The sequence below is a fragment of the Molothrus aeneus genome, unplaced genomic scaffold (assembly GCF_037042795.1).
Source record: "Molothrus aeneus isolate 106 unplaced genomic scaffold, BPBGC_Maene_1.0 scaffold_112, whole genome shotgun sequence".
NCBI classification, from domain to species: domain Eukaryota; kingdom Metazoa; phylum Chordata; class Aves; order Passeriformes; family Icteridae; genus Molothrus; species Molothrus aeneus.
Genome location: NW_027098775.1, coordinates 47,614 through 74,279, shown reverse-complemented (window position 1 = coordinate 74,279; position 26,666 = coordinate 47,614). Strand labels below are relative to the sequence as shown.

At 46.6% G+C, this 26,666-nt stretch overlaps 1 protein-coding gene and 1 long non-coding RNA gene across 2 annotated transcripts in view; both read right to left on the bottom strand.

Annotated features, from left to right (window-relative positions):
* LOC136569556 (polypeptide N-acetylgalactosaminyltransferase 18-like) overlaps positions 1 to 18,689 on the bottom strand; it is a 104,150-nt gene extending 85,461 nt beyond the window's left edge. The window contains exons 1-7 of the mRNA XM_066569938.1: positions 18,648 to 18,689; positions 17,793 to 17,834; positions 17,531 to 17,698; positions 17,368 to 17,452; positions 10,330 to 10,513; positions 9,264 to 9,461; positions 6,397 to 6,511 (exon numbers count right to left, since the gene is read on the bottom strand). Of these exons, the coding sequence (XP_066426035.1) occupies positions 6,397 to 6,511; positions 9,264 to 9,461; positions 10,330 to 10,513; positions 17,368 to 17,452; positions 17,531 to 17,698; positions 17,793 to 17,834; positions 18,648 to 18,689 (834 nt within the window). The remainder of the gene's footprint in view (positions 1 to 6,396; positions 6,512 to 9,263; positions 9,462 to 10,329; positions 10,514 to 17,367; positions 17,453 to 17,530; positions 17,699 to 17,792; positions 17,835 to 18,647) is intronic.
* LOC136569558 (uncharacterized) lies at positions 14,122 to 15,782 on the bottom strand. Its single transcript, XR_010785384.1, has 2 exons — positions 15,671 to 15,782; positions 14,122 to 15,593 (listed from the first exon to the last, which is right to left on the bottom strand). It is a non-coding gene; the product is annotated as an uncharacterized lncRNA (long non-coding RNA).
* Positions 18,690 to 26,666: the final 7,977 nt, after the last annotated feature.

The window sequence follows — 26,666 nt, the reverse complement described above, 5'->3', positions numbered from 1 at the left end:
TGGCAGAATTTGGAGGCATGGCAATTACTTGTTTTGTTCTCAATAGAGCCTTTCTTTTTTTAACCTGTTGGAATTACAATCCTGTAAATAGAGAATTTTAGCCTGTGTCATCTTGGGATTCAAATTGTTGACACAGTGAGGTACTTTGCAAAACAAAATTAACCTCAGGAATAATCCTGTGCACACAGATAAGCCACTGCTGGTTACACAGGGTGCTAGGCAAGTGCTTATGCCACATTTGCACTGCTAAGGAATTATTTTCGTCTTGGTGAAAGTGTGAGCTATGAAAATCATTGGCTACATCTTGTAAGAAGCAACATTTGGTCAATCTTTACAATCTTTTTCTTTCAGGCTTCAATCTAGAAATTGTCTCCTCTTAATTTCACAAAATGGATAAAAGCAAAATAAACTTCTCTCTATTTAAAGCTTTAATGCAAATTTAAAGAGAAATCATTATATGAAAAAGCAGTATTTAAAAGTTACCTCAGAGTAACAACTAAGGCTATTTCTATTTTTGGACTTCTCAGCCCTTTGCCTTTACACATCACCAACCTTGTACTGTTGAGCAGCACTTGTGATCACGTACTGAGGATGTTTTCTGGAGAGCAAATCATTCCCTAGTGGCAAAGGATATTGGCCTTCTTACTGAAAACAAGCTAAAAACATGGCTTTAAGACTACAAGAAGTGATGATAGCTGCAAGTGCGAAAATGGGGAACATCTTGATTAATTTTCCTGAGGCATATTTGGGGAAGATCTCTATTGCTCAGTGGAGTGCAAGGGAGGTAAGCCCAGCAACAAGGACAGAAAGGGACACCAGGCACACATGGCACAGCCCACTACTCCCTCTCCATGCAAACAGTCCCACAACACAGCAGTTTGGTGAAAAATCCCTTCATCTTCTTTGTTCCTTTGCTGACATTTCTTCTACCTCTTGGTGTGAGAAATGAAACCCTGGAGATGAGAGCTCTTTTTCAGAGAAGTAATTGCTAGTTGGTGTTAATGACGTTGATAGGGTCTTAATTTGAAGTGTCGGTCTGTTGTTAAACATTGAATGTTAGAGTTCTAGGACTTGCCTTGAGTTGCTGTTGTTCTGTGTTACCATTTTACCCTGTATTTGTATCTCTCTCTGTCATACTCTGTATTTGTGCCCCTTTCCATCTCACCTTAGATTTGTATCCATTCCTGTCAGGAACCACTTCCCCTGCTCCCAGGAGGCCTTGCATCTGGACTGAATTTAAATGAGAGGCCGTGGGAACTATATGAACCCTCTCAAAACAACCAACATGAACTCTGACTTTAACCCACCAGAACCACACTAAATCACCCACCCTTGACCAGAGCCGGATTCCGTCCTGCCACCATAATTTTAATAGTGCTCATCTTGGATGATACCCCTGGACTACAAGCCAACATCATCTTCCTAAGGACTCTCTTGAGGGTGGAAGCCCCAGCTCTGCCAAGAGACAAAGCTGCACGCACCCTCCTGCTGCACTCCTCCTCCTCCTCAGCATCGTGCTGTGGGAGCAGCGGCGCTGTGCGCGACCCCTCGGGTAATAAAGGCCTTTTTAAAGGAGTCTCCTGGCCATATTTATCACACTGGCACGCCAGCCTGTCAATCTGCCTAACAAAACAGTTTGTGAGGCAGCAGGGCAAATCACTAACTGATTAGCATTACAATTAACCCTGTATTTGAAAGACAATAAAAGTTTACTGAAGCAGAGGTGTTCAGAGGCAGCAGTGTGGGGCAGACCACTGTGCTGGCAGGGCCAAAGCACTGGTGAGCTGCTGCAGGAACTAGAACAAGAGCATGGCAAGGAGAAGGAGAAAATGTAACCCAGTGTAGCCTATGTGCTGTGAAACTTCACTTGAGCTTGAACACTGTTGGTGCAGTCTAACATTATCCTCATCCTAAACCCAAAACACAGCACTGTACCAGCTTCTAGGAACGAAATTATCTCCACCCCAGCCATGGCCAGGACAGCTGTGCAAAGGCTTTCCTTAATTAAGTCAGACATCTATTTACATGCAATATAGTCCCAGTTTCGTGTCATTTATGGCCTGTGTTAGGAACACCGACAGGTAAAATTGCTGGAAACTTCCAGGTAAAGAGGAAAAGGGTGAAATGTTTCCCCATAAATATGGAGATTTGGGGCCGAGTGTAAGTACCTTCACTTGCCTGTGATTAACAAAAAGAACACTATCCCAAGGGCAATATTGTAAGAAAGATCTCAGGTGAGAAACAATCAGGATACACACACACTGTGGACTGGAAATGGCTGGAACATGTAAGCAGCCATCAGTTTCTAGGCACCAAATGGGAGAGACTCACTTAACTAAGAAGCAGTGAAAAATCACGATCCCAGAAGCATGTTGTGGGGAGGAGGTTAAAGAAAAGACAAGATAGGTAAGACCCAAAACCACATTAATAAACCCCAAACAAACAACAAACCAAGACCCAGCCCAAAACTAACAAACAAATATTAACTTCTGGAATTCAAAAACAATAGATCAGAGAGAGCCATGACAGACTTCACATCTGCTTGCTTTGCCACAGAGGGACCTTCATGGATGGAAAATACCCCAAAGAACCCTAGGACTATTTTTTGCTCAAGTAACTAATTTCTCCATCTCTATTCATTAACTGCATTCCTCCAGTTCTCCACCATCAGAAACAGCATGAGATTCACAAAAGGTCTGCAGACAAACCACCAGACTAGCAAGAAATGAAGCAATTTCACTACAGAAATATACTACACAAAAGTAGTGCGCCACACTCAGTCTAACTATAAATGCAATTTTCCTCCTGGGTCAGCCGATGTAAAGTCCTGATATAGCATTTAGTTGGAACAAGACCCAATCCCTTAAAGAGCTTTTACCTTCTAATAAATTTTCCTCTTACCCACTTAAGAGGGCCATTATATCCTAGAGAACACAAATTCATCTGCAAGCACAAAGTCTTTGTGACACACAGAATTACTCTAAGTCAAAGCCTGGGCTTGCATTCCCATGACTCTGATGATGACTTAGTCTGGGACCTGAGGCAGATCACTGAGTATTTGTTAGGGCATCCCTAAAAGTGGCACAAATAACTTCTTGTAACAGATATTCCAGAGCTTTATCAAGCATGTAGGCTGCTTTAAAAGACAAAAGAATTGCTACAGGGTTGCTTTTGATAGAAAATCTTCTTCTGACTTCAGTAGGAATTGGAAGAGGCCTTTAAGAAGCCTACTGCAAACCAGACATGAACCATGCAAAGCAGAATCTGGCTGAATGAATGCAACTGATTGCAGAGGATTTGTAGGGTCTTCCACGGCCACAAGAACTGCTTGTGCAGGCCCAAGCCAGAAGCTGAGCCCAAATGACACTGAGAAACACCAGCCTTACACTCACATTCTTTTAAGGCAGTTACCAACACAGTTCCTGCTTGGTCACATGGATGAAAATGTGATTCCAATCTGCCCTCTAAAGCAACCTGGTAATTTAAAAGCACACTTAAGTCCATTCAATTGGGAATGACTGAACAAAAAAGAAGCACCACTCATTCTAACTTGATTTTATAAATATGATGCTTCTTCACAGTAAATGAATCTTTCTAAACCCCAGTTAAAATGATTGAACTGCTCAAAGAGGATTCTATTAAGTCTTGCATCAACCAGCCTGCCTTTTTTGTCTTATGAGGCAAATAAACAGATTTACAAGAAAACATTTGGTTGAAGAGTAAAGAGTTTCTTCTAAGAATCAAATCCATTCGTGTTTTGAACTCATCTGCCAGCTTCTAGCTCAAGGCAAAAGATTTCTATTAATATTTATTTAATAATATATGTTTAGTATTTTACAAATGCTGTTACAAATCCATAGACAAGGGTAAAAATCTTAGTAGTTAAAACAGTATTCCAAATCAGAGACCAACAGAGCTGAGTAGCAGCTCTGAAGCAAATTCAGAATCAAGAGAACAATCCTCCAAAGTCCTGCTCTCTGTGGCTTGTAATGGTTTGCCAGCAATGGATCCTTCAAATACAGTTTCCAATAGTTGGTGATTTTCTTGCACTCCTATAACATAAATAACTAGATATTTGTGCAGATGATGAGGTGACAAACATAACTCCTGGGTGAGGATAGTGGGAAAAGTCTCCATTTGTCAGGGTCTAATTCCTCACAGAAGTTTTACATCCTCTGGAACAAAATCAGTGATATATGGACATGGGACCATGTTCTACCCACTGTGTTTAAGATAAACAGGTAGCTCAAATGATTCTAACATGTGCTATTTCTGCAGTCAAAAATAAACTCTCCAGTTCCTCTAGATGTTTGCTCTTACAAGCTTTTGCATAAAATTTCCCTAGCAGGCCATTTTGGACAGACAGTGTCTGCTTGTCCATTATCCTGAATGATAATGCTTTTCACACAGCAGAATAGTAAAAAAATCTAGATACTTCTTTTAAAAAAGGAAAATGACAATGAAAGAGGAGGTGCAGTGAGCCTACATAGTCACAGATTGGAGAGCAGCATTTTAAAAGGCAAACATTATTCATTGCACTAATACTGTAATTACAATGTCGTTTTTGTAGAACAATGACTATTTTGATTAAGGCATTCATCAGCAGCCCCACAGCTGAAAGCACCACAAGTACTGTAGAGATGTTCCAGCGCCCAACCACCCCTGTGAGTGAAAAACCTTTTCCTGATATCCAACCTAAACCTTCTGTGACACAACTGGAGGCCGTTCCCTTGGGTCCTGCCCCTGGCCACCCGAGTGAAGAGATCAGTGCCTGCACCTCTACCTCCCTTGGTGAGGATATTGAAGACCACACTGAGGTCTCCCCTCACTGAGTCTCACCCTTGTATGATCTCAGACACACTGAGGATTGTGAGAAGAGCATTAATAAACTGTTAAACAATCTGTAATTTATTACAGCTCTGTAATTTGCTTTCATACAGGCAGATCCAAGCCAGCATAAATTCAGATAAGGAAGCATGTATTATGTTACCTTGCACACTACAATCTGTTACAGATGAGAGTATTTTATGTAGGTCAGGCACTGCTTCCCTGGAGACAGAGAAAAAGCCATAAGGAAATCAGAGCAGTGTCAGGCCTTATTTCAGTGATCCAGCATACTCCAAAATTTCAATTATGCAGAGATTGTGTCTCTCTGGCCTTGTCTACCAACATACCAACATCAACTCCTCCAAGGCTAAGTGCTGCAGCCCAGACAGGATACATCTCATGATGCAAACCAAGAGACAACTCCTTGCACTCACGAGGAAACAATAATGTTTTGTCAGTTGGAAAAAGAACAGAAAAATCAAAGTGATGGTAATTTTCAACTCATTGCAACACTGAGCTGCAAAATAAGTTTTTGGGAGCAGAAGGCAGCTCTCTGGCCCTTACAGTGAGAAGAACAATGTTATTAAAGAAGCAGTCTTGCATTTCTCTCTCCCTTTCCTTAAAAAAGTGAAAGAGGGAGAGAGAAAGCTGAAAGAGGGTCCGTGCTTCACTCTGGCTGAAAAACCTCTTTATCTCTAACAGGCAGAAGAAAAAGAATTTCAAGTAACCCGAAATAAAAAATGAGTATTTTTTGTTATATCTTGCTGTCTCAGGAAATAATTATATATTCTTACAGTAAGTTCCCCTTTTTTTGCTATTGTACAACGGTATGCTTATATTCTGGCAGCTAAAAGGCTCAAAACACAATGTTACCTCTCCCTTACATTTCCTAGCAGGGCTCAGAATTTAGTTTTATAACACACCACCCCATTTTTCACTACCATTATCTACCTAGGAATTCCACTCTTATCAAAAACCTGAGAGATTCTCAAAGAGAACAGAAAGGTGTTTAACTGTGAAGAGATACAGAAAGAAGTACACAAATCACACACAATACTGCATTATAGTAAACAGGTGAAGAGTGTACAATGGAAAAAGAAAACATATGCACTCACAATATATTCACATTATGAATACCTTAATTCCCTTATGTCTGGAAGGCAGCATAAATGCCCCTATATTCTACTTTGCTCCACAGTGATTTTCCTAATTCAAATAAACCAAATAAACTAGAAAGGTTTTTCTCATCACACCTGCGAGAAACTTTTCTTACTGAGTCTGGGACCACAGGTAAGCAGGGAAATTTAGCTATCAACTCTGCAAAACTCTGTTGAAAGAACAATCCTAAATTCTACACATCTACTCTTGTCCCAGATTAAGTTCTGTAAAGAGAGCTATTGCTCTTTTTTCCCTCCTCTCTCCTCAAATAAATGTACATGTCTGCAGAGCTGTGGATCTCCTTTTCATGCCATCATCCATGGTTTGGACTGCTTTCCCCCTCTGCAATAAGAAGTAAGCTATATTTTAAATGTAAGCCACCAGTATGGGCTAATTGTTTTCCTTACTTACCCTGATTCCAAGCTCCACATTCTCTCCTCCATATACTTCCATGCCTTCATCCAGCAATCCAATCTCTTGGAAGTATTCTCTGTCTACTATGAAGCATCCAATCAGTGCAGGACTTCTGGAAGAATAAATCATCAGCAACCAAAATTAGCAGATAAATTATGAAGAATTTTATTTTTCAGGCACAGATTGTATTTATCATTGCTAGGTAAAATGATGCAGCAAAACAGATTCTTAAGAAAGTATTTCTCAAAGAGCTTTATTGAGCCTTGCCTTCTGACATTCCTAATTCTAAAGTGAAATGAGCACCATTGAAAGAAATTAGAGACAAATTATTGGACATAAATACTCACCAGAGCAGTAAGGATTTCAGCGCTAGTAGTGTGAGATCCAGGTGCCCCAGTTTTGTTTCTGGGGCACCAGCCAGTGTAGTCTCTGCCCTTGCTAAGTCCTCAAGGCTCTTGTCTGTGACAATTGCAAATGATGTGCAGTTCTGTGTGTTTAGCCAGAAGCCAGGTTCAGCTAGAGCTAAAAACTTGTGTCTGTAAGCTTACCTAAAGAAAGAGATTATTTCTTGAATAGGACCATCCAGATAAATTTTTTTTAATACAGAATCAAGCAAAGCCTGCCTTTACCAGCATAACATTAGTCCATTATCCTGAGCCAAACCTAAACAAACCACATCGCTTTACTGGATCAGTAAACTCTACTTATGTCATGGTGGGAACCAACCAATTTTTACTACACAGAGCAAATTTTAGTCAGGTAAGAGTTCAGCCACAGAGGGTACAATTTCACCTTATGAGTAGAGAAGGATACAGAGTCATTTAGCCTTTTCATTTTTCTCCTACCTTATAATCCACAATTGCAAGAAATAAATATGTGTTTTCAGATTATTATGCTGGCACTCTGGTAATGACAAGATATTAATTAGCAGTACAGGAGAAATCACCCTGCTTTTATGGAGAACACTCAAGCTACAGCTAGTGGACACATCTGCTTTCAAACAGATCATAGGCTGTCTTAATCACAAATTGTACAGTTCTACAGAAATCTATATATTAATGCCTCCAAATGCTATAGTACCCGTTTTATAACAATGAAAGACCATCTTTGATGTATTTATTCATGAAGAAAACAGCAGTTAACATCAATACAAAACTTATGCTTCTTTTATGATAAGGTCCTTTTGCCTTTGTTGTTGTTTTTAAGTGTTTCTCAGTGCATCTGCTTCCCTTTGCTATAATTCTAAAAGAATAATGGAGGCACGATAGAAACCATCCATCAAGACACATGGCTTTGTTTGTTGGTGTGTTTGTTTTAATTATCCAACACACACATGCAGCATATTGCACTGAATTAAAAAATGTGCCAGGGAAAGAGCTAGGGAACAAACCTGAAATTCATAAAGTACACGCACTGCCCAGTCCTCATATGGAACAGAGTTTGGGGGTAAAATGGAAAAGTGTATTCGCTCATTACTTTGTGTTTCACTACTTTTAATTTTAAAAATCATAATGGTTACTCCCTATAATTAATCCCAGGATCATAGAATGGCTTGGGCTGGAAAGGACTTTAAAGATCATCTCATTCCAAACCCCAGCCATGAGCAGGTACATCTTCAAACAGATGAGGTTGCTCAGAGCCCCATTCAGCCTGGCTTTGAACACCTCCATGAACGGACATCCATAACCTCCCTGGCAACCTGTTCCAGTGCCTCACCACACTCACAGAGAGAATTTCATCTCAATATCTAACATAACCCTGCCTTCTGTCACTTTAGAGCTGTTCCCTCTTGCCCTATCACTACCTACTTTTGTCCCTTACCAGTTTTCTTGGAATCACCATTTAGGTACTGGAAGGTGCTGTAAATCTCCCTGGAGCCTTTTCTTCTCCAGGCTGGACAACCCAAACTCTCTCAACCTGTCTTCACAGGAACATTTTTATCGTGTCAACAGAGTTCATTAACAGCAATAACTATTTCTAATGCTGTGGAAATTAACCCCTTTTTACGTTTGTCTTTGGCAAACCTGTTAATTTTTATCTCCTGCTTTCCAATTCTAGGTTCTGTTCATAGGTCAGTGCAGTTCAGAGTGTGTTAAACTGACGGAACCTGAGAAAAGTGCCTGCCTGCAAAGATAGCTGCTGGATGAAAAACAGCTGCCAGTGCTGTTTGAGGTTCTGCTTTCAGGAGGTAAGAACAGCATTCACACTTTCTTTCTGCAGGGAGCTGGAGCGCAGGTACCAGTGCCCTCCTTGGAATGAATGTGTGCCTACAAGCAAGGCCTGTACTCTCAGCAGAGCTGCTCAGTGGGTTCAGAGGGTACTACTCCCCTCCCTGAGACAAAGGTATTGTTCTGTACCAGTCTGACAACACTCTGGACATGGGAACAAAGTACAGACCCAGACTGTCCCAAAGCAAGGACCCAATACAGCCTTTGCTCACAGTGTCAGTGACCAGACATTAACTCCTGGCACACAGCACAGCTGTGCACCTATGTGACAACACTATAGAGAATACAGCTGTCAGGTCAGCTCTGCTTATGCAATGTAACTGCAAAGAAAATTCCATTTCTGGCCTGTAAGCACTAAATTAGCAGGCAAGACATTTGGAGAATGGAGTGCTGCTGAGCAGCCCTGCCTACCATTCCACTTGGGCAGGAAACCTGTTTAAAAAGATCTACTGAAAACGAAAGTTTCCTTTAAAAACATCTACTGAAAACAGGAGTTTTCTTGATGACTGTGTAGGCATCAAGGACATTTAAGTATTTGAAGTTTACAGTCAGTAAAACCTATCACACAGCTGAGCCCACTTGCCCCCTGTCACACCCAGGAGAGCTTTTAGACACTGTAATTTAGTTATTTATTACCTTATTGGAGCAGTTGTGTTCTCCAGTTTCCACCAGGACTTAGGAGGGTTCAGATACCTGCACCACAGCTCCCAGTCAAAGCCTTGTGCTGAGAGGGGATACTCCTCTATTTCAAAATTATCGTACTTAATGCTATCGAATGATGGAGAAATTACTCTTTTTCTGTTTTCTTTTATCCTGGTGAGCACTGGTTCAGCCCTAAAAAAATGAAATACACTGTTAAGATTATACCAATGCAAGCATAGCACTGATGGAAATCATGGAGTAGTTTGGTTTGGAAGGAGCCCTTAAAGAGTATTTAGTCCACCACCAAATAAACAATATAGCAGCTAATGCTGTATTTTTCAGAAGGAGCAAAGTCTAAAGCTGTTACCCATTCAGAGCCCTTTCTGCCCCAAAATAATACACGGCAACATATTCTCTAGGACGCTCTGTTGTTAACCTTGATTTGAGCTGGTGGATGGAAGAAATGAGTATCTGCATATCATAGAGCATTTATATCCTTGCTACCAAGTAATGATAACTTCAGGCTCTCAACACTACCAAGGACATCAGGAGCAGAGTTAATAATAGATCTATCCTAGAGAGAGAAGCTCTTGCCTTTTTGCCTCACTTTTACTTAAGGAGCAAGGGAGATATTAAATCCAGACTGAACATGTTAAAATACATTATTTTAGTTATGTTTACTTTTGCAGAGTGGCCAAAATAACCAAAATAGCGCTTCTTTGTTTACATTGCAGAATGTAAAAGAAACATAATATTTTTTAATGAAGATACATTCACCCTCATGGGCAAAGGGCTACATTACTGGAGCAGATTTTTAATGTGCAGTTTTCTAATATGATTTAACTACCTTGTAATTAGATCAGCAGATTACTCAAACCATAAAAATGTATCTAGATCATATTACACAGCACAAACACATTTTTCCTGCTTGTGTCCATGATTATGTCTGAATTTTCATTAAAAAGCTCAAAATTCTAACTCACCCTCTAAATGCACGTCAGTAATTTACCACCAGTGCTTGGAAAAGGTCCCTGGGTGAGAGAATGGAAGGGGCACATACCAACCCACGTTGAATTCCACATGGGCATCGAAGAGAGTGACGACTGGTGCTGTGGCTGCTCTCCAGCCGCTGACTCGGGAGCGGATCAGCCCCTCCTGCCTGCTGTGCCGGACAACCTCGATGAAACCTGGCTTGTGGGCATTCACCTCATCAACATACTGCTGCAGCTTCTCCTTGAGCTCCTCTGTAGAAGGGCAAGAATCGGGCATCAGCAAGAGATGTCAGCTTGACAAGGTGTAAAAATCCGCGCTTTCTGTTGTAGATGAGCGACCCCCATCCGGGGAATGATGTGCTCTGACTCCATGATTCCAGAAGGCTGAACAAATGCTTTATTAAGCTTTATTAAGCTGTATTATATTACACTAATACCATATTAAAACTACACTAAAGAGATACCAAATACTACTAAAGAAAAACACATGACTCTCTGGAGACAGTCACAACACAGCTTTGCCCCAATTGGCCAATCAATCCAAACAACCCTCGCTGGTGTCCAGCTCACAAATCACTTCTGGTAAACCATCTCCATGACACATTCCACATGTTCCAAACAGGAGCAGCAAGTAGAGATAAGAATTGTTTTCTCTTCTTCTCTGAGGTTTCTCACTGCCTTCCCCAGGAAAAATCCTGGGAGAGAGAATTAAATCTCTCTTTGTTCAGAGAATGCCAATACCACACTTTCAGTAAAACAGGAGTAGCCTTCACACGGCTACTCAGAACTCTCAAATAGTCAGTCTAAAAGGAGGCAAACAAAAAGGAGAAGGACCATGAAGTATTTAGCAATAAAAAAATTTCAGATATAACTATTTAGCCTACATGACTGCCATCAGAATCCTGGCACTGTTTACCAGTAACAAGCCACAAAATGAAGTTTCATAGCTACATAAGAGTATATTATTTTACTGTAACAAAAAACAAGGCACCTGTCTTATATTTCCAGGAAAAAAAATAAAAAGCCTAAGTATTTTCCATGAATATTCTCTACCAATATTGCAAGAAAAAAAGAGAACTAAGAGTAAAAGGCATTATTTTTCTCTTTCCATTTTTCTTTCTAAACTTTGACAACTGGTTTCTGTCTTGACTAAAAAGTTCAACAACTTTCGCTCTTAGAACAAAGACAAGTAAAAGCTCTAGAGAAGAATCATTCCTAATTAAAGTATAATAACTCTTAGATCAACAGCTGTTATCTCTCTGGTTTGAAGACCACTGCATGAGAAAATACAATATGTGGAGTATAAATATTGTGTTCACAATTATTATTAACTGAAAGCAATGTTCACTTCATTCTTTATTAGCATTCCTATGTTCTATTTACATTATGGTATCGCTCAGAATTCCCTTTGGGACAATAAATTCCCTTTATTCTGGATCTCTCCACAAATCCAGGAATGTCTTTGCTCTGATGCAGAATAATGCTCCTGTGGCTATTATGCTGTACTGGGCATTATCAAATCTGCATTAAAGCTCAATGCTGACTGTGAAAACCCTAGCAAGCCATTTAACTTCTCCTGAGGAACGGGTTCCCCAGGGAAGCAGTCACAGCACCAAACCTGCCCGAGTGCAGGAAGCATTTGGACAACCTGAGATACATTCTCAAGTGAATTTGGGGGTGTCCTGCCATTGAGCCCCAGGCAGTTTGAGAATCTGAGAAATCAGCCTTTCACTCTGGGAGCTGCTCACCTCCAACAGATCTGAACAAGCAGCATGCTGGAATGGGTAATGGCACAGAAAATTAAAAGCAAGCACACTTTGTGAGCCATATTAAATATTCATCCTTGGAAAGGAGGGGGGTGCGTGCTCTCTTGAGCTGACAGAACAACAGAGCTCATCAATTACAAGTTCATCCTAAAGTTCATCCCTGTTTGTGCAGACTCTTGGACATCCACCAGGTGTGATGCAGCTGTTTCTCAGGCCTTGCAGGACTCTGCATGCCATGTACCTTTGAATCAATGAACTCTGCATGAACCGAGAATATCACAGAAAAATCCTGATTCTTGCAGGTTTTCAGACAAACAAGAATTAAAAAGAAACAGTCTGCTGATCATGTCCCTCACAACATTTAAACTGCAGCAATATTTTAGGAATTGACTGGATATACTCCCAAAATTTTCAACATTACATTGCCAATATCTATTCAATTTGTTTGTCTGCGACTGCATCACCTGGAATATACAATATGAGCCACTTACATAGCATAGAGCACTCTTCTGTTTCGGATTTGACTTGCTGCTTATTGATCAATACACTTGTTCTCCTTTATGAAGTCAAAAAACCCACATTAATTTCCTTCACGCTTGTGCCAAACTCCATGTTCTTACTGCTCACCCCCTAACACACAGAGATTTGTAGCAAGCACAGAACTATCAAACCAACCACTAGCTAACAGCACATTAAATTGAAAAGAAGACATTTATGTTACTGTAATTCCATGCACCTAAAAATAGCACAAACCCGTTCTCTATTCCCAAAATGCAGCACTGCAGAGGATGACTACCAAAACGTGAAGATTAAAGCTTTGTTCTTGGTCTAAGTGGCTGCTCACAGCTCTGCAATACCAGAGGCTTTATTTGCCACAGCAATGCAGCATCACCACGGAGGACAGAACTGCGAAAGGAAAGCAGGCTCTAATGGAGGACTCGGAAATCAGTAGCCTGGACAGAGTCATTGCTCTCTCAGTCACTGCATTTCAGTAAGTGGGCTACTCTTACTCCTGCCTTACAGATGTCCTAACGTGGACTGACTTTAGAAGCTTGAGTAAACATAAAATCTATTTCATAGCTGTTGTAGTGCATTTTTATACTTTGTAATACTTTGAAGTAGTTTTGTTTTGTATTCCCATATTTTTCCCAAATGGTTTATCCCAGACTGTACCCCCCTCCTTCTACCTGTGTTATCCCTTTCCCGGGATGAGATCATCCCCAAACCCCCACCCTGCCTCTCTGTCAATCACTCAGCCTCCCATCCCCTCCATGCAGAAGTTTCGGTCCAAGTCGTCGAGTGATGAGCCAGAGGCCAGGGGTCAGCCCCCCAAGCCTTGCCCCATACGCTGTCCTGTATGTCTGGATCCCCCAGCATCCATCCCTTAGGGTCACTTAATGGTTGGTAAGATGTTATCTACTGTCGGTTTCCACCTCCCTTTAAATGTGACCTTGACACATCTCCCGGGGCTCTCGGCAGGAGGCCCCTGAGGTGCAGGAGCTCCTTTGGGACTCCTAATAAAACCTTGGATTAACCCCTGCTAAGAGTCGGCCCTTTATCTTCTACTGCTGTCTCTGGTGTCTCTTGTGCTGCATAGGGGCCCAGCCCAGGTGCCCTCAGCACCCTCGGGGCACACACAGAGAGTGTCTCCCCCCAGCCCAGGTGCCCTCAGCACCCTCAGGGCAAAGAGAGTGTCTCCCCCCAGCCCAGGTGCCCTCAGCACCCTCAGGGCAAAGAGAGTGTCTCCCTGCCAGCCCAGGTGCCCTCAGTACCCTCGGGGCACACACAGAGAGTGTCTCCCCCCAGCCAAGGTGCCCTCAGCACCCTCAGGGCAAAGAGAGTGTCTCCCTGCTGTCGGCTGTGTTGGGGCTGCTCCCCCCGGTGTCTGCCGACTCGGGACTGGCCCAGGGTTCCTGAGAGGCTCGCAGAGAAACAGAGACAACTTAGGAGCTCCAGACATCTTGTGTCCATCTACAAATCCCATCTAGAGTCCAACTACACCCTGTCGGGTTCGGCTGTCTGTCTCTGCCCCGACACGGGTAGTGTGGTTCTTGGGTGGCACGCGTTTTAAAGGACGAGTCTGGACTCTTCAGCTTTTCGGTCTTCGGGTTGTTTATTATTTCTTATCTACAAAATTTTCTGTCTGCCCAACAGAGGTCTGATCTGCAAGCAGTCACAGGCACTCTCTGACCACCCACGGGGCGGTCATGTCTTTTTATACTAATATCTACGTACACAATATTTACCTTTATTTCCCAATGCTTTTCACCCATGTTGGCAAGTGCACCTTCACCATAAACCAATCCCCAAATGCCAACATCACCACAGGAGATGGAGGACAAGAAGAAGGAAGAAGAAGGACAAGACACGCCCTGATCCCTCCATCTTGTCTCCATAACCCCCCTGTACCTAAAAAACCTTAAAATCTATATTTCACCCTCTAAATGTGTCTATTTTACACCTTTTACTCTAAAGTGATTCTCTTGTCCTCAAACTCTTGTTATTTCTGTGGATGGATCAAAATCAAGCCACCAGACACTTTTGGCAACATTCCAGGATTTTCGAGACCCCCCAAGGGTTCTCCTGGCATCTCTGAACATCAGGAATGATGTGCTGAGATCCCACAACACCCCACATTACAAACTCCCAGGGACTTCTCCTACTGCACCAGGCTATGCGGCAGGGCAGAGCAGCTCCGGCACAAATGTGTGTGCTGACACCCGTGACACGGGACAGGACGTGACAGACAGGGGGGACACAACAGGGACAGAAAGCTCCTGGCAAGGAAAGTGGCTGCAAGGACTGAGAGAATGCAAAAGGAGATGACCGAGGTGAGACAGATGGCAAACTGATGAGGCTCAGAGAACCCTGGAGGAAGATGCTGGCTGAAGGATTTATTCCAAGAACTGCAAAGATGGATACCCAGGAATCCTACGGTCAGAATCCTCTCCCTAACCTCGCATTCTTACAAAGCCTAATCCGTTGAAATGGAGCATTGAGGAGCACGGCTGTCCGTGCAGCTCAGAACAAGACCTGAAAAGCCACCTGACTGGATGCTTCCAAAGCGAGATGCAATTCTGATGCCTGTCGGAGCTCCCGAGTCAAAAGTTCCATGGCATCGGTGCCAGGGCAAGGAACGCTGAGAGTACAGATGCTAAGACTGGTGCCAAGGTTTCTGACAGGGCCCTCAAAGGGCTATGATAAAAGACATGAGATATCCAACAACACATAATACACAAAAGACAAGGGACACAATACACACCGGGACTGCTCTGCCCTGCTCACCTCAGCACTGGGATCAAAAGTGAGATTTTGCTTTTATGGGGCCTAAGGGGCCACTTCATGGACACTCCTCACCTCCAAACCTACTCACACCGCCAAAGAGGACTCAAACCCCCCCCCCTCCCAGTAATTCCCAAACCAGCACCCTGCTTTCATCCCCCCTGGGGGTCGTGGCCCTCTACTTCTCTCTCAGACATCTGGGGATGCCGGTCTCAGGTGCAAAGAAAGGAAACCTCGTCAGCTGGGAAGGTCCTGCTGGCACCGGGCTGGTGTCTCTTAGACAGCTATATCAAAGGAAACCAAACATCAATGCCAGATCGTGGCACCACATCGGCCAAAACTCCACAAGCCTGCTACTCACCCTTCTCCTAAGAAGGCCCGGCTCCTCGGGCCGCACGCTCCGGCTGCGCTCGGAGGCCGAGGCCGTCGTCGTGGGGTACGCCTGGGTTAAGAGGACAGGAGGGGACGTGGCATTGCTGAAAACTGAGTGGACCCTCGCTCCTCCTCCCTACTTCCCTGACTCACCACAACTCCTCAGCACTTGCCGGAGGCCACCTGGATGGCACCTTTAAATAGAAAAGTTCAGGGCTTCATCACCAAGTCCTGTAATGCATCCACAGGGCTCACATTTGCAGGAAAGTCGGAGCATCGGCCGGTTGGTGATGGGGGCTTGGCATACTCCGAGTGGATTGCCTAAAGCGCACAAATGAGAATGGAAGCTTAGAGCTGCACCAGAAATTGAGACCTGAGCAATAACAACTACTTCTCTCCACTGCTCACCTTGACTGCTGGCATCCACATTTGCTTCCTAAAAAGAAAGACAAAGAACAGTGCTGTAACAGAGGCATCTTCTGCTGCAGAGACAAACGGGGCCTCACCTGCGTGGGGGAAACCTCTCACCCGGGATGGGGCCCTCTGGCACACATTTAATCCATCTGAATCTGAAAAAAAGGTTAGGACAAGACTCAAACTGTTGCAGGATAACTTAGGAGCTCCAGACATCTTGTGTCCATCTACAAATCCCATCTAGAGTCCAACTACAGCTCACATTACAAACTCCCAGGGACTTCCCCTATTGCACCAGGCTATGCGGCAGGGCAGAGCAGCTCCGGCACAAATGTGTGTGCTGACACCCGTGACACGGGACAGGACGTGACAGACAGGGGGGACACAACAGGGACAGAAAGCTCCTGGCAAGGAAAGTGGCTGCAAGGACTGAGAGAATGCAAAAGGAGATGACCGAGGTGAGACAGATGGCAAACTGATGAGGCTCAGAGAACCCTGGAGGAAGATGCTGGCTGAAGGATTTATTCCAAGAACTGCAAAGATGGATACCCAGGAATCCTACGGTCAGAATCCTCTCCCTAACCTCGCATTCTTACAAAGCCTAATCCGTTGAAATGGAGCATTGAGGAGCACGGCTGTCCGTGCAGCTCAGAACAAGACCTGAAAAGCCACCTGACTGGATGCTTCCAAAGAGAGATGCAATTCTGATGCCTGTCGGAGCTCCCGAGTCAAAAGGTCAATGGCCTGGGTACCAGGCCAAGGAATGCAGAGATTACAGATGCTAACAATGATGCCAGGGTTTCTGCTAGGCTCCTCAAAGGCCTAAGGTAAAGGACATGACACATCCAACCACACAGAACACACAATAGACAAATGACACAATACACACCGGGACTGCTCTGCCCTGCGCACCTCAGCACTGTGATTAAAAGTGAGACTTTGCTTTTATTTCCCCCCCAAGCCTAAGGGGCCACTTCGTGGACACCCCCGTCTCCAAAGCGGACTCAGAAACCCCTCCCAGTGGGTCCCTGCACTGCGCCCTGGTTTCATCCCCTCTGTGGGTCGTAGCCCTCTACTTATCTCTCAGGCATCTGGGGATGCCGGTCTGTGTCAGGTGCAAGGGAAGGCTGCCTCGACAGCTGGGAAGGTCCTGCTGGCACTGTTGTTAAACAACTTCCTGTTGTTTCTTGGTCCGCTCCAATAAAGAAAACGAAATATCAATGCATAACCTCAGCAGCACATTGGCCAAAACCCAACAATTCTGCCACTCACTCTTTTCCCAAGAATGCCCGGCTCCTGGGGCCACACGCTTCAGCCGCACTCGGAGGCTGACGCCATCGTCGTGGGTACGCCTGGGCTAAGAGGAGACGAGGTGATGTGGCGCTGCTGAAACCTGAGCGGAGCCTCGCTCCTCCTCCCTACTTCCCTGACTCACCGCAACTCCTCGGCCATTGCTGAAGGCTGCCCTGGTGACACCTTTAAACAGAAAAGGCAGAGGCTTCATCGCCGAGTCCCGTGATACTTCCCCAGGGCTCGGGAGAGCGGCAAACCCGGCGCATCGGCCGGTTGGTGACTGGGGCTCGGCGTACTCCGAGTGGATTGCCTAAAGCACAGAAACAGGAACAGATGCTTAGAGCTGCACCGGAAAGTGAGACTTGAGCAATAACAACTGCTTCTGTACGCTACTCAATGTTCACCTTGCCCACCTCACCGTGACTGCTGATGTCCAGCTTTACTTCCTAAAAAGAAAAAGAACAGAGCTGTAACAGAGTCACACTTTACACTCCCCCTGCAGAGACAAACGGTGACTGACCTGCTCGGGGGAACCTCCTCACTCGGGATGGGTGGATGGATTTTGCCCTGGATTTTATCCTGCTGCGTCTGAAAGAAAGCGAGGACAAACGTCAAAGGGCTGCAGGATATCTTCACAGCTCCAAACATCTTCTGTCTATCTAGGAATATCATCTAGAGTCCGGCGACACCCCACAAACTGCCTGTCCCTGAGCCTTGTCCTATTGCAGCAGCCTCTGCGGCAGGGCAGAGCAGCTCCGGCACAAACATGTGCAGACACCCGTGACACAGAACGTGACAAACAGGGGGACGTTAAACACGACACATGATGCTTGTGGTGAGGGCCTCGAGGGGAAAAGGCAAAAGGGACCCCAAAGACACAGTAGGTAACACGGTACACCGGACAACACGACGTGGACCGGAACTGCTCTGCCCTGCCCGCCTGCACGCTGCCATCAAATGTGGAGTCTCTCCCTTGAGCTGTCCTAAGAGACCCCTTGGAAAAGATTGCTTTTCCCTCTGTTAATTTTTCAATCTGTCCCAGGAACTCGCAACCCGCTGCTCTCCCATCTCCAGGCCGTGACCCAGACTAATCTTTTGGATGATCGGCGATGTGAATCCACGTTGCACCTGAAATGAGTCTGCCTCGGAGGGCCCCGTGATCGCCTGTTAGCCTCTCGGTCAGCTACAATAAAGAAAACCAAAACCAACGTATGAGTTCAGAGTTATGTGGGCCAAATCCCAGCAAGTCAGCTACTTGCCCTCTCCTGAGTGTGCCTGGCTCCTTCAGGCTCCACCTTCATCCTGATTCCAAGGCTGTGGGCATTATTATTAGTGACACCTGGGTTAGAGAAAAGCAAAGTTAAATGGCATTCCTGTGAGTGCAGTGGATGACCTTGTGTGAGGAAGACATGGGAATGCCTCTGCTATGCTTCTGAAAAGCCTTGTGTGGGAGGCCCTAAATAAACACCCTTTCTCACCCTGCTGCCTGCAAGGAAATGTACGTACATACACACTCTTACAAATGTACCTACGGTTTTGGGGTTTTTTTTCTTCTGAAGCTCCAAGAATGATTTCCCATCTTGAGTCATTCAGAAGAAAGGGCCCCTGTGACTCAGGTCAGAAGGGCGCCTGCGTTTTTGATCACGACAGCTTTTGGGTTTACCCTGTGAGCAGGAGCAGCCAGAGCTGAGGCTCAGCAGAGGCTGACCCCGGCCAGCCCCTTCCTCCCTTCCCTGTGTCACAATGACTTCCAGGCAGAAGGGTGCAAAGCAGGTTTGTGTCTTTTCTCTTCAGTGCCAATAGGTAAAAGATGTAGGCTTTGAAATAACTAATGACCCTCTCTTTGAACTCTCCCAAGGACAGTTTTAAAGAAAAGACAGAAGATTGCTGCTAAATCCATATGGGATAAGGACGAGAGCAGCAAGGAGGGCAGGTGCGTCCCCCGCCCCCCGAGGGTGCACCCAGAGCCCCGGGCAGGGACGGAGTCACTGACTGCTCTCTGGGGACGAGACCCTCCCTGCAGGTGACACTGGCTTGTCCTCTCCCTGTGGCACAGGGACCTCCAGGCTCTATGACCAGCCTCATTTTGTCAGCATCCAGGTGCTGTGCTAGAGCCAGAGGTGTCAAGGCTTTCCAGAACCATAGGATCCTCGCGGTTGGAAAAGCCTTCTAAGGACATCGAGCCCAGCTGCTGCCCCAGCACTGCCAAGCTGCCCCCCCAAATCAGGTCCCTAAACACCACATCTTGACATCCTTGACATGTCTCCAGGCACGGGGACTTCTCTGGGCAGCCTGCTCCTATGCCTGACCACCCTTTCAGTGAAGAAATTGTCCCTCCAATCCAATCTAAGCCTTCCCTGCTGCAAGTCGAGGCCATTTCCTTTTGCCGTGTCACTTCTTACCTGGGAGATCTTGGTACTTCAACCTTACCTGCTCCTTCCCTAGGCGGTCTCTGGCTTGGCTGGATGAGAGGAGAAACACTCCCACCTCAGGAATGGCAGCTCAGGAGGTCCCACACCAAGGCCAGGGGGAGCAGCCGTCCTCGCCAGAGCTCACACATCCCTTCTCAGAGATTGGCTCTGCTTTTCCTCCCAGGCAGATCTCTGCTGAGTGCTTCACAATTGCCTGTTTGGAGGAGGGGGGGAAAAGAGGTTAGCCAAGTTTTTTATCCAGACTTAGCTGGTGGCTTTGCCTCCTCCTGACTTCCTTCTGCTACAAAAACAGCTGCCTTTGGACTTCTAGGGGCAACTTGCACGTCATGCCTGAAAAGGAACTACAGCTGGCAGGCACCAGGCCAGCTCTGCTTCTCCTTTAAGTTGTTCCCAAATCTGCTGGAAGAACTGAAGGCTACTTTGGCCTTCCATTGCTCTGCTTGTCCCGAGAAAGAGCTTTGAGAGTTGTTACCCCTCCAGAAAGGAAGGGCCTTTCTGTCTCACACGCTCGGTGACACAAGGCTACGCCAAGCTGCAGCAGCCTCTGCTCCAGGTGGGAAGGGCTTCCTTCCTCCTCTGGCACCTGGCTGGCACAGGGCATGCTCTATGGAAGCACGTCCCTGCCCACGGCAGCAGCAGCCTTGGAATGAGGTGATCTTTAGAGCCCCTTGCAACCTGAATTATTCCACGATTCTGTGAACTGAAAAAAGCGGGGAAAGAAATCTGTAAAGGTCACTAAATGCATCAAAGCCCATCCCCATGGATCCAATCCTCAGCAGCCCATCCGGCCAACGTCAGAGCTCTCTGCCCACCGAGGACACGGCAAGCAGCAGGGACCTTTCTCCCACTCTCCAGAACGGAGAAGTGGGAAGCCAGAGGGAAGTTTACAGACACCGGAAGGCGGCGGCACGGGACGGGGCGGGCGGTCTTACCTTGCAAAGCTGGCGGCAGAAAGGGCGGGCAGCGCCGCCGCCACGCCGGGATTTTCCGGCCCGCCCTCGCTTCCAGCACCTGGAGAGGGGCGTGCGTGGGCTCGGGGGGGTGCAGCCCCGTTCCGACGGCGCTCGCCCGCCCCCGCTCGCTGCTCCCGGCCCGCGGAGCGCTGCGACCGCGCCTCCGCCGCCCGCCGAAAGCGGCCCCGCCGGGCCACCCCCCGCCCGGCCATTCTTCTCAGCCATCGTGTCCCTTCTGAACTCCTGAACGTCTTTCACCCCTCCCGGCCATTTACCGAGCCCGCCCCGCCCGCCGCTCGCTCCCGCCCCTCGCCCTTGCCTCGCTCGGCAGCCGCGTCGTTGCCCCGTGCCAGCGGCGAGGGGCAGGGCTCTGGCTCGGGGGGCTGCAGTACCGCTCTCTGGCCACAGGGCGGCAGACTCCCGGGTCCGCGATTTTCCCGCGCTTTTGGCCGCCATTTTGAGAAGGTCAATGAAGCTCCGCGACATTGGCGACGCGCCGCTCCCATGATGGCAGCCGAGAAAGGACCCCCCCCCCCCCCCACCTCGGCCGAGAGAGGCGATTATGCAGATGCCGGTCAGAAAACCGCCAAAACACGCCCGCCCGCGGCGCCGCTGACCCCACAGCCCGTGCCGGGTACACCTGAAACGCAAGAGAAAATCCCGCCGGGACCGTGCCGGCGTCGGTGTTCCGTGCAGGCAGTCTGGATACACACACCGCGGTCCTCCGGCTGCCCGCCCTTTTGGCCGCCATTTTGAGACGGTCAAACAAAGTCCGCCACGCCCAAGAGGGCTGCCTGGCGGCGGTGGGCTGCAGTACCGCGCTCTGCCCACAAGGCGGCAGCACCGCCGCCCACCCCAGCCGGGGGCGCCGCGCGCCTTGGGGCTGCGGGCAGCCAAGGCGGCAAAAAAGAACAGGGGCGATTCCCCCCCGCAAAAAACTCCTCTAAAAATAAATGCCAAAAACCTGCCTCTTACCAAACAAGAACCAAATAAGCCCCCTTTCTTTCAAACCTTCTTGAAATAAATTTTATAGTTCTAGTTTTCCTAGTTCTATTCACACGTATAGTTATACCGGACATTGATGTGTTACATCATTTACACAATCTATTATGCCTATTCCTATTATCTGTATTTATTCATATTTTGTGGTTTTATCAATATCATTATATATTGATTGTATATTTCTATACTTCGATTTAGGTTTCTATCATACTTTTATTATTCCAAAAAAAAAAATCTAATCTCTAACCAAACAAATACCAAAAAACCCTTCTTTTAAACTATATTGAAATAGTTTTATATTTATAGCTTGCATAATTATATTCACTTTTATAGTCACAGTTTATACTGATGCATTCTCTTCATAATTACATATCACATATATATTATTCACATCATAGAGATAAATTATTATTTTTATTATGTACCATATCTACTGCTACAAATTATTTTTTCTAATGTTTTCAATTTTTATATCAAGCTTGATGTATTCATGAGATATTTTTACAATTAGATTTCTACCTTTCTATCATTTGTATTTGTAGTTTTTATAATAAAACCCCTGCTTTTGCCAAATAAAAAACAAAACCATCCTTTCTTTTAAACTACTTTTAATAATATTGTTGTATTTATATTTACCATATCTCTAATGTTTTAGATATTATATCATAGTGATGTACTATAACTATTTTATAGCTACTTCCTATAATATATAAGAAGATATAGACAGTATCACTTGTATTATGTGTTGTATGGATTTATGTCACTTTAGATTTACAATCCTTTAATAATTTTATATATATATCTGCATAGATTCGCAATACATTTCTATATTTAAAATTTCCTTTGAGCTGTGTTTATATTTATCATCTCTATTGATATATCTATAAACATACACAATGCTCTATTAAAAAATACAATATCTTATTGGAATATATCAAGACTTATGTTACCTGTTAAATTTTAAATATAGACTGAATAGATCAAAATAAAAGTTTATTCCCATTTCTACACATCTACTTGTTTTGTTTAAAGATAGCTATCCTTAGAATTTTACATTTAAAATCCAATTCCTAAATACAAGGACAAAACAAACAGCATCGAATTCCCACCAATGTCTTCCAAAACCATCAAGATACCTCCACCAGCCAAACAACTGCCAGCGAAAAAAACACACAACACTCTTTTCACTGACAGTTCTCATCACATCAGAAAAATGGAACCAAACGAAAAGAAAACCCTGGAGAAACACACGCAGCAAATCACAAAAGCCTCTAAAAAAACCCAAACCAACTCGCTCAACTCCAATCAGTGCCACTGACCCTGAACGCTATTTTAAAAACTAACCAAAATTCTACTCCAATCAGTGCCACTGACCCTGAACGTTATTTTAAAAACTAACCAAAATTCTACATCTACACTAACTCAAAGAATAAGCAATACTCTGTCAAAAGAACTTTAGAAAGCGAACTAATGAACGAAATAGAAAAAAAACCCAAAAAATCTCAACCACTAAAAAATAAGAAAATAACTACACAACTAAAAAAAAAAAAAAAAAAAACCTACTTAAAAAGACCCACCATATAAATACCCACGTTCCCAAAAATAAAACTGATCAACAACCACCAAATACGTCGAAGGACAACAAAAAACGAAAAGAAAAAAAAGAAAGAAAAAAGCCAAAAGAAAATACATTTGTAAAACAAAAGTCCCCCAAATCAAATCAACTTTAATTTACAACAAAAAAATTATTCCCAGCTGAAGAATAAACGCATAGAGCCTCATTCGATCAAAATAAAAATACCACCCAGAAATAAACACAAAGCCTAAAGAGAAACGTAACCATTAACAATATCTCCCAAATGATCCTGTAACAATACAACATACACTACAATCAAACAAACCAAATCAATAAAAGCCCTGGAAGATGATAAACACAAACGCAATTAGAGAGATTTTAAAAACCCCGCTGCTATTAACGACACGACGCCGCCTCGAACCCACCGAAACAAACGCTACACGCCCACGCTAATAAAAGCCACCGCGACAGAATTAAAATCCGAGCCGCTGCTTCGCGCAACGACCCGTAGAAACCATTGCACGCCTTTAAAAACAGAATAGCCCGGCAAAAAAAATATCCGACTACAGAACTCGATTCAAACCAAACCTTTATCGTCACCACCTGAACCGAGAACCGTACCGGTCAGGAAGAACGCCATAGCCCTTAGCGCACACCCACTGCGACCCACACAAAACCGTGCGATCGATCCCTACAGAGCACCTCCGAACCACGACACCCAAGAACTTGCGGCAGCCGAACCCCGCGCTGCCGGCCCCGGACGGAGCGCGGCTCCCGGCGGCAAAGCGGCTCCTCCGGCGCGCAGGGGCGGCGCCGCCCCGGAGACCCCCCCGCGCCCGCCCGCTCCCCCTGCCCGGGGGACCCCGGCGGCGCCCGAGCCCCGCGCCCAGAGCGGACAGAGCGGCGGGCACCGGCCGGGCCGGCGCAGCAGCGCCCGCGCCGCCTCTGCCGCCCTCGGCCGGCCCGGCGCCAGCCGCCCTCGGCTCCGCACGGCGGCTCGCACCTGCAGAGCGGCTCCGCCGCTGCCGCGCCAAATTCCCCGTGCGCCTCGGCAACCGCCCGGCCCGGGCCGGCAGCGCTCCCGAGCGGCAACGCTCCGGGCCGGGCCGCGGCCACAAGAAGCGCCCTCAAATGCAGCGGCACAGCCCCGACTGCAGCCCTGCAAACGCTGCCAGAGCTGTGGCTTCCCGCAACTGAACCCCGAAACTGACGCCGCGGGCGGCGCTCACCTCGCTTCAACAAGGGCAAGGAAATGGGTTCTCCCCTTCAAGTTCATCCCCTGGGAGAGCAGAAAAGAAGGGGCTTTCCTCCAATGAAATCCTTCAAGCCGTGTGGAAAGGGGGATTTTGACCTCAATTCAAACCCTCGCAAAGGAGGGACACCAGCGCTGTCCCCTCCATTTAAACCTTAGGATGATGAAAATGGGCTGGCTGCCTTCAAATCAAACCCATCCGATGACAACAATACTTTGCCCATTCCCGTTCAAATGGAACGCAGGGATTCCCTGTCACCCCTGGGATACCCCTAACAGCCGGGAAAAGGCAGGTTTTCCTTCCATCAACACCCTTCGAACCGCAGGTGAAGGCGGATCCCTCCCAGTTTGAACACAGACAATATTAGGAGAGTAGCTGTTTGCCTCTCCTTCTTTTGTCTTCACAAGCTCCGTTTTTGGTCCTGGGGAACCGGGGAGGGGGGACTGCCAAGATCAAATCGAAAAGGGAAAGGACCAAAGTCCCCGCTCCAAATCCACATGCGCTCACCCGTTCGGCTGCTGCTTCCCGGCACAAAGATTCGTCCCTCGGCACCTCCTTGAAGCAATGCTCCGCGTCTCCAAGCGCGCATCCAGGTGTTCGCCCAGACGCTGCGAGAAGCTCTCGCAGTCCTTCCATGAGACAGCCCCGGGAGCCCCCCATGAACCCCCTCTTCTCAGCAGCTCCATGCAAAAGGGAGCTGAGGCGAAGCCTCCCCCTAAAACAGCCTCGCCCCCCGCCCCCGGCAGGAGCCGGCCCCTCATCATCCTCACAGCTCACACCTGGCGCTGATGCCACTCTCCAACAGCGCCTCTCCCCGTTCAGCACACAGCCCGCTTCTCACAGACACAGAGCCAACAGACATCTGCTCCGGGTGCTGGCTGTTCTTAGTCCGTCTGCTTCCACAATTCAGACACGGACGTGCGCTGATGGCACTGAGGGAAAGCTTTCCAGTGCACAAAATTGTCATTCTGGTAGCACGCTTTGAGACGCCTTCAGAAAAAGCAGAATCAGCGCCACCGCCTAAGAGCCCTGCTGAGGAACCCCGCCCTCCTTGGGACACCCAATGCAGCAGAGCTCGAAAAACAAAGGGAAAAGTCAAGCTTGGAGTGGAAAAAGACAATAGAAATACAGCAGCCTTTCAAGAAAGCCTTCACGCAGTAATAGTGGGAGCCGGTCACATTTCTTCTTTCCTTGCTCTCTGGAATGACATCAATACGAAGTAAAAAACCCACACGAAACCCAAGGCAGAGCCGGGATTTTACACGTCTTCCTTTTGGCTCTCGGGATGACAAGCGCCTCTTCCGGGACTGCGACACGATTTGGGCGCTGGCAGAGAACGGAGGCAAAAGGTGCCAGAGAGCCCCTTCTATCGCCTTCAGCCCCTGCAGCTGTTCTGAGGGTTCCAGGGCACAGCTCGGTCCGTTCCTAGATCAAAACCTCACGGCAATATCTTCAGAACTACTACCCATCTCCAGTCGGAACCTTCTACATTCCTGGAAACAAATGAGTGCGTAGAGAGGGTTTCTCCCCAGCTGAGTTTAGAGACCAATTCCTATTCTTTAGCAATACCTAGAAAACCGAACGCCTTGCCAGGTTTTAGCATCCTACACCCACTCAACCCTCCCTGTGCATTTGGTGGCAGCTTTGGGTCCCTCTGGGGGACGGCACCCAGCGTGACCCCCGCCCCTCGCCCGCCCCCCACCGGTTCCTGCGCCGCAGTGGGGCTCCCTCTCCTGGGCACCTTGGGGTGCCCCCAACGGCATCAGAGCCCCGAGTCTTCACCCCCCCTTTTCCTGACCCCCAAAGAAGGCTCAGAACGAGTCCGCCTGCCCTGGACAGCAGCGCAGCGCTTCCCCCAAGCCCTTCCCACACGTGCATGGCCCCAGCAAGGGATTCTGCTGCAACAAGAAAGCGGGGGCAGCCCCCAGAAGGCTTGAGGTTCCTGCCCAGCCTCGCTGTCACGGGCCGGGGGCAGCGAGAGAGGGAGCGGCACAGACGGCGGGGACGGCCCGGCACAGGGCGGGGGCCGCTCTCAGCGCGATGCCGGCAAAGCCGCAGCTCC